The 8334-nt window shown below is 39.5% G+C and overlaps 1 protein-coding gene across 3 annotated transcripts; it reads right to left on the bottom strand.

Moving 5' to 3' along the window:
• Positions 1 to 5032: 5032 nt before the first annotated feature.
• LOC148028230 (Ypt/Rab-GAP domain of gyp1p superfamily protein) lies at positions 5033 to 8041 on the bottom strand. 3 transcript variants are annotated; one of them, XM_087690008.1, is made up of 8 exons: positions 7855 to 8041; positions 7112 to 7733; positions 6808 to 6924; positions 6531 to 6709; positions 6357 to 6450; positions 6154 to 6231; positions 5779 to 5880; positions 5033 to 5520 (listed from the first exon to the last, which is right to left on the bottom strand). In XM_087690008.1, exons 2-8 carry the CDS (start codon positions 7631 to 7633, stop codon positions 5392 to 5394), a joined length of 1221 nt encoding a protein of 406 aa, XP_087546134.1. In that variant the 5' UTR covers positions 7634 to 7733; positions 7855 to 8041; the 3' UTR covers positions 5033 to 5391. The 3 variants fall into 3 exon arrangements, with proteins under 3 accessions (XP_087546134.1, XP_087546135.1, XP_087546136.1); XM_087690009.1 differs by having other exon boundaries at positions 7112 to 7702; XM_087690010.1 differs by having other exon boundaries at positions 7112 to 7682.
• Between the last annotated feature and the right edge of the window lie 293 nt (positions 8042 to 8334).

Raw genomic sequence — 8334 nt, 5'->3', positions numbered from 1 at the left:
TATAAGCTTTTTCATCTTTGCCATCCCAATAAATCTACTCAAATGTAGGTAGTGATGGTGCTTCAATAATATTGGGCACAATTGGAACCTACAATATTTTCAGCATCACCTATTTATATAGCACTTGCAATTTTCACAACCACAATAAGACATATCTCAATTCTCTGCACAATATTCCAAAGCCCTTTTGCAACAAGCAATATATGATGCATCGTGTGAGCCCACAATGGATAGTTGATCCCATCCAACTTGTCCTCAATAGTTAGCATATGGAATACATCATTGTTACCAGCCATGAGAAAAACTTGCACAAGACCAACATCTTCTATATAACATAGCACAAAGTGGACCTTAAACACCCTTATCTACAAAAAGGACCACTTTCAAAAATTCTACACTAAGAACAAAATAGCTTGTGGAATATTGGTAATAATGCAAACGGAGCTTGAAATGAACCCAAATCAAAAATCTCATGATGCCAAGCTTACGTATAATATCTATCAACCTATAAATGCTCATCAAAACTTGTTTGAATTAGAGAAGATGAAGAGGAGGGTGTTGATGACTCTGCCCAAGAGGTCAAAGCCCACTTTGATAATAATTATTGGATTTATGATTGTAAGAATACACATATAAAGCTTGGAAAAGAATAAGCTTGAGAGCATACAACATGAAGTGTACTTTTTGTATCAATGTAGACTGATTTACAAGATTGAATATGCCTAGAGTGAATATGCATATATATAAGGATGGGGGGGGAGACCTCCTAATGAGGGAAAAAATTGCCTCGATAGTCCTAAGTATGTTCACACATGACTACCAAAATATGGTAATACCAATAAGATAAATGATGATAAATGAGAATACACAGACCACAATTTTAATGGTCCATCAAGAGTCCTAAGCCAACAAGAAGAACAAGAAACATGCTATGTGTGAAGTGGCTCTTATTTGAACAAAGATAGGTCTTTCTCTCTCTAGCACTACTTCTCCCTTCTATTCCTCTTTAGAGCATGCAACAATAGCTAATAGGCTAGTTCTCTCTCTCTCTCTCTCTCTCTCTCTCTCTCTCTCTCTCTCTCTCTCTCTCTCTCTCTCTCTCTCTCTCTCTCTCTCTCTCTCTCTCTCTCTCTCTCTCTCTCTCTCTCTCTCTCTCTCTCTCTCTCTCTCTCTCTCTCTCTCTCTCTCTCATGTGTGTGCGTGTGTGTGTGTGCGTGCGTGTGTGTGTGCGTGTGTGTGCGCGCATGTGTTCATTACATGTAAATATAGCTGCCACAAATCTTTAGCTTCAATTAGGATACTTCTTCTTAAGTTGTTTCCTAGCCTCCTATTTTTTATAATGTGAGAATTTATCATATGATTAAAATGTATACAATACCTATTTAGTGCTCTTCAAAGCTAATGCTCTCATACTACAAAGGGAAGTTATCATGATTTCTCAAGTCTTCAATATACCACCTAGTTAGTGCTAAATGTTTTCCTAGAAGCAAAAAAGGCTATTATGATCTATTTCTATGCTTGCGATTATAGCTCTCTTAGAAAAGTGTGATGTTTGTCTTTATTAGAAGTTTAAGCGTTCCTCATATTTCATATCCACTCCAATATGACAACTCTTAGAAAGTCTCAAACGATCAAAGATTCATCGTTTAGGCTATCTTGATCCCCAAAAAGTACTAGCTTTTGGTTAACATTATCCTCAAGTCTAGCACTCTAGACCCACCAAGTCTCCAAACAACCTTCATCTCTCTACACTAATAGAAAAGGTGGCATATATTTTCTTTGTCTTTCTTACAAAAGATACAAATGGGGACATCTACATGGAGTTCCCTAGCATATCCTTTGTGACCGACTTGTTCACTTTTACTCTCCACAACATTAGGTGAAGCTTAATAAGGAAGTGGGCTTCCACACGATAACCTTAGGAAACCACTTGTTCCAAAAGTGAATAATCTTTAGAAAGTGACCCTATGTGTTTAGATGAAAGTCCTTCCTTTTCCTACTCTTGCCATGTCATTGTCCCTTTATTCATCAATTTCCTCATTATCCTCATTTGAATGGAGGGTCAAAGCCAAGCTTGAAGGTCAATAGGACTTGCATTAATGAGAAGTCATGTGCTCACCTTAGGCACCCATCCAATCTAAATTATTACATGTACTTCGTGCCATGACAATGTTATCACTTGTGCCACTTGAGATTTTGGTATTCTAATATTCTACATAGAGTACATGATATATATTCAACTTATATCTCTCTAAGGCCCCTCTCTTCATATTGACTTTCACCAACCAACCACCATTAATGAGCATCATACATGTCTAATTTGGTGCATGCACCCTAAAACTACAAAGAGGAGCATCTAAAAGTCTATCTAAGCTAAGATATGCCTAGCCTACCTTCATCCTTCCTCACAATGATGAGTGACCATGCGATAGCTCTCTAGCCTCTACTATACCCTTGTTTCCACATGAAAGAATCAAGCTCTCTTTCTATCTTTTCCCAAAGTACCATTGACAAGTAGACCAAAGTGAACATTAGGGTCATCTTCATGACTATTAACCGCTTTGCAATGTTGGGATTATCATTTTAACCTTCTCCATAAGCTTCCCTTGAAACCAAGCAATCCTCTAGTTCATCGTGATGCCTATGCCTAAGGAGCGACCTAAGTATCCAAATACTTGTCCAAACCCAATTACCTTAAATCCAAATTAAAACAAACATGGTTGAAGATCTTGTCACTTAGGTAGACCATTTTTATCTTGTGATTGCTAATCATTGAGTTTAAAAGCTTAGAGAATTGGTTATATACATCCAATACTTCTTCGCTACAATATTTGAATGATTATCTACCAAGAATTGGGAAGCAAAGATTTTATCCTAATTAAGTGACCATTCTTTGATTATGCCTTGCAACAATTTCTTATCTGCACTCCTTAGTATAGGTTCATTGATTTTGTATCTACACTCCTTAGAGAATTGGTTATATACATCCAATAGATTTTGTAATGAGCTCTTATTCTTCGCAACAATATTTGAACGATCATCTACCAAGAATTGGGAATCAAAGATTTTATCCTAATTAAGAGGCAGCCCTTTGATTATGCCTTGCTACAATTTCTTATCTACACTCCTTAGTATAGGGTCAATGATTTTGTATCTACACTCCTTAGAGAATTGGTTATATACATCCAATAGATTTTGTAATGAGCTCTTATTCTTCGCAAAAATATTTGAACGATCATCTACCAAGAATTGGGAAGCAAAGATTTTCTCCTAATTAAGAGGCAGCCCTTTGATTATGCCTTACTACAATTTCTTATCTGCACTCCTTACTATAGGGTCAATGATTAATGGGAAGAGCAAAGGAGCAAGTGGGCAACCTTGGCTTGTAGATTTTTACAAATAGAATGGCTCTGTAGATAAGATAATAGCATATATGACTATATTCGTTTAGAAAATGTGTTCGAGCCATCTTCACAAAACCTTTTCCAATACCCATGACTCATTACCTCTATGATGAAAGGCCAACAAATTTGGTTACAAGCTCTATCGATGTCCGTGTTATGAGAACAAAATATGACTACAGAATCAAAGTATAATATATTGAAAAGATTAAATTCAAAATGGCACCATGTATCTTCCTACCTCAAATGAAGCCATATTGTTGTGGGTGAATTATCATTCCCAAAAAGAACTTAATCCAATTGACCTTTGCCTTAGCCATGACTTTGTATACTACATTTAGCATCATCATCAATCTCCATTGAAACATCCTCATCCTATCTAGTGACTTTGGGATAAGCTTGAGTAAACCCATGTTTAGTTCTTCAAGAAACAAGCCATCAACTCTGATGTTATTGAGCAAACTATGATGGTCTTGGGCACATACCTCCCATAGCTCCTAAAAGACTTCAATTGACAAGCCATCTATAGTGGGTGATTTCCGATTTCTCTTTTTTTTATTTTCCCTGCGACAAATTGTAGGTCTTAAACTAAAAATGGATTTACCCTTTCATCACCATTGGTTTTTCTACCTCAAGAAATGCAACTAGCTTTCCTCCATAAGCTTGGGATGTTGGAGGTTTAGTGCGCCAACGATAGTTAATAGGTGGTCTGAGCATGGTTCCATAATCTCCACATCATATCATCCATGAGTAGTTAATAAGTGGTCTTGAGCATGGTTCCATAATCTCCACATCATATCATCCATGAGTAATCTACTTGTCTTACTTTTCAATTACTATAACAAAGCTCCTCACCTGCAGTACTCATTTGACCTCGACCTTTCAAAGATCAAAATCATTGCACCCCTTTTTCCTTTCCGTCATTGATCTATTAATGGAAAACAACGAAAAAAACTGATAGCATGCAACTCTATCACATCAAATGAACAATTTTGATATCAACCTTAGAACATTTAAATATTATGGGGTTATAATGTCCACCCAGTCGTCCTAGACAATTCATCGAAACCTGTTGCATCCTCCTTTACCCTTCCCCCCTTCTATTATCTTCCTCTCTGCAACGAGAGAGAGAGAGAGAGAGAGAGAGAGAGAGAGAGAGAGAGAGAGACCCTTTCTGTCACCTAGCCATTGCAACCGACCGTAAGTTCAGCCTGAACAAACCTTCAAAAAGATTCGATTCATCGAAACCTGTTGCATCCTCCTTTACCCTTCCCCCCTTCTATTATCTTCCTCTCTGCAACATGAGAGAGAGAGAGAGAGAGAGAGAGAGAGAGAGAGAGACCCTTTCTGTCACCTAGCCATTGCAACCGACCGTAAGTTCAGCCTGAACAAACCTTCAAAAAGATTCGATCAGAGCAATTCGGCTCCTTAACATCCATGCCAGCACTTACCTTTCTTTGCCTAGCCATTATACTACAGTGTAAATTCAGTCTGAACCTTTTACCAACCTTCTTTACAATATCTTGTAATTCATTCCTTGCTTCCAAATGCAAGCCTTTCCTTGGCAAATTATCCATTCCATCAAATATACAAGAGCCTAACCAGTAGAGACTCTCATTGAGTCCAGAACATGAAACAAAGAATCAAACCCTTTCAGCATCCATCAAGGAATGTTAATCCTGAATAAGAGTGGGGAACCATAACACAAGTAATTTCATCTTTCACATTGACAAACTTTACAGGGTTACAAGAACCCATTGGAAAGAACCCAAACCAGTTGGGCATGATAAAAGGTTTCAACAACTGCATTAAAATTATTGCAGCGTGGATTGATCTATACAAACCAAATCCAGGCATCATTTCTGCTTTTGTACAAATGTAAATTCTTTGCAGAAAATGCACTTGAAATTGGCTCGGAGGAGCTGTAGCCATCTTGATGATTTTTGAATCATCTTGAATAGGAATTAGAATCTTCTCAATGATTGATTGATCATTGTGAAGATGGAGTATTCAACCTTCTGACCCGCTGTTCCAGCTCTTCCATAACAGCCAGTTGTTGCTTTGATCGGTGTTTGGCGATTGTATGTGTAGTCATAGATCCAAGTTTCTCAAAAGCCACCTGCCATTGTGGAACCATACCAAATCATGTTACAAAAAAAGGGTAAGTCAAAGATGGTAACTACTAGCTAGAAACAACAACAGTCCAGAAACAGCCAGCATACATGCTTTGGCATTCATATCTCAGAACGAAAGCAAGGTTACATGTGCCAAAAAAAGAGCAGAGTAGAAGACTTTGCTCGCTCTGCTCAACAGTGAGTGCAAGTATGAACATGCCAAACAAAGATATAACCATGGTTCTAGAAGCCCATATAAGTACCTTTAAGAGAGCATCAGGATCAAAGGAATGTTTTGTTGCCTCCTGAAAAATCTTGATAACTTCACAAAGCGACTGAGTCATCAACAATTCCTCTTCTTTGATCTATTACACAGGTCAAGTGCGATTAGCAGGAAATCAATACTTCATATCAAGTAAAAGAATGGGAATTTGAGACACAAGCATTGACACTTCACAGATTGAACACAATTGACAAGAATGGCCACTAGCACAACGGGCACACAAATAGCGAGAATTGACACTTGATAACAACTGACAGAATGGGAATTGGAATACAGGGACAGTATTCAAAATTTAAAAAATAGTTCTAGCTGAAGATAAAACCTGCAACTCATGGAACAAGACAAGTTACCACACCTTGAAAAATGCAAGGGCAACTCTGAAAAGCACTTTAGCACCCTCGTTAAAAAGAACATCCCACACTCGCAGTGTGGTCTACAGCCAAGTATCAAACTTTATCAGTATCAGAGATGAAGAGGGCATTGCTATGTGTGATGCTGAATTGAGGCATACACTAAATAAAACTTTGCAATACCATAACAACTGCAATGATGTTTCACCTCTGAGGGTAAACTCTTTGCAAAAAGGCAGAGAAACCATTCAGTAATCACAATGGAAACATCGAAGCCAATCATCTCTAAATGAGCTGCCAACCTACAAAGCATAATATTGGAATTATTAACAAAATTCAGGCCTCCAAAAGCTTGGAAATTATCAGCACCATTTCATGATACCGCGGGCTCTTTTTGATAAGCAGGTCCTTAAAAACCCTCTGCTCAACATGAGACCCAGAAAGATCATTTGTGTAGCAATCCTGGAAAAGGACATTCTCCAGGAGCACAGCCAACATCCAAAATGCCTCTTCTTCCGTCTTCATAACCAGCAGTAAAAGCCCAGCCACATAGTTCATGCCCTGCAGGGAAAATCCTGAGTGGACTTTACAATGGTATAAGGAAAAGAATGTTCAAGATCACCACATTAAGGTAGTTTGGAAAGACAGGCAAAACATACTTGGCAGTATCCAACATGGGAATCACGAAAGGAATATACAACAAGCACTCTGCGAAGTGCTGCTTGACCTTCAGGAGAATCTAACCATGGATGATTAGGGAAGGTCCGTGCCAGATCCTACAAAACAAGTGTGCCAATGCATCCAGCAAACATTCAATCTTAAACCTGAAAGCAACAACAGACTGCTTTTTACAACACATAAAATAATAACTTGTAACCATATTTGTGTTTGACATCCTAAACTGAAGCTACGATGTTGAGCAAACCTGTGGATCTAAAGCATAAGCACGACTAGAGCCCTTACATGGTCAATCTGTCGGGTAGCAGGAGTATTTCTGCCATTGGATGCCAGGCACAGATCTGTGAAGTAGCTGTCAGGTACAGTGGATCGCTTTTTAGCAGCCCCTGACACATGCATCCAGACCTTAGCTCTAAGATTAGGCGGAATGCCCTTCCTGATGAGCTTTTTCAGCAGAATGGCATTGGTTACGTTGGTAATGGATAAGGATGGGACTAGTTTTGAATGTGACAGTGATGATATTTCCGGTTGCAGATACCATGCAGCTCCTTTGGTTGCTTCATAAGTCCACCAAACCTTGTCCTGTTCTTTAACCCTTTCTTTGACATTATTCAAAACTTCACCATCCTCCCCTGTGACCTCGACAACAAAGCCATACAGGTCGAGCATCTTGATGGTACTGCTTTTCCGTGAAAGATCTGATGTGCCAACATTCACCGGGCCACTGACACTACAATGCTGCGACCAATCGGCATAATCCGGTGGTGACATTGGCAAGCTCTGGTACAAGCTCCGGGCGGCCTTCATGGCAACTCGCGCTGGGGTGCTTTTGTGATAGGAAGCCTCCTAGAAGCGTCTGTCAACAGGAAAGAAAGCCTTCCGAGCGATGGAAGGCCGTGGTTCGGGACTGACGCGGGAGCAAACGGAAAGAAAAAACGAAGAATCCTAAGGAGAAAGAAAGAAGGCATTCTACATTGTTGATTTACGGCAATCAATGATGATTGTTGTTTTGTAAAGAGAAGGAATACCTGATGTGCCGGCATCTCCGTAAGAAACTCGGGGGCGAGGAAACAAGTCAGGAAGAAGCCTTCTGATTGAAATCTGAAGAAGACTTCTGATTGAAATGTGAAGGTCTGGTGCAGCTGCGAGACAGAGAGAGAGAGAGAGAGAAAGCGCCCTCGCGAGTCGCCTATATATGCTACTATTGCGTGATTGAAAGAGAAGAGAAGGGAGAAGTGAAATAATAATAACTAGAGAGAGGGGAAGAGCTGTCTTTTATTCAAATAAGAGCCCGTTCACACATAGCACGCCTTTTGTCTCCCCCTGCCGGCTTGGGACCCTTGACCAGACCGTTAGAACTGTGCCTTGTCTTTTATCATCTATCAGCATTTATCTTTTTGGCATGGCAAGCATTTTAGGGCCGTGTCACACCCTATGTGAGTGGGGGAGTGGAGCTCCATTAACACTCGCATTTTATCGCACCATAGAGTGCCAAGTTGAGGGGGTTA

This window comes from Lygodium microphyllum, chromosome 12 (genome assembly GCF_053477565.2).
Source record: "Lygodium microphyllum isolate KBCC chromosome 12, Lygodium_microphyllum_v1.1.10, whole genome shotgun sequence".
Taxonomy (NCBI): domain Eukaryota; kingdom Viridiplantae; phylum Streptophyta; class Polypodiopsida; order Schizaeales; family Lygodiaceae; genus Lygodium; species Lygodium microphyllum.
The sequence above is the reverse complement of the archived record's forward strand: the minus strand, read 5'-3'. Positions and strand labels throughout refer to the sequence as shown.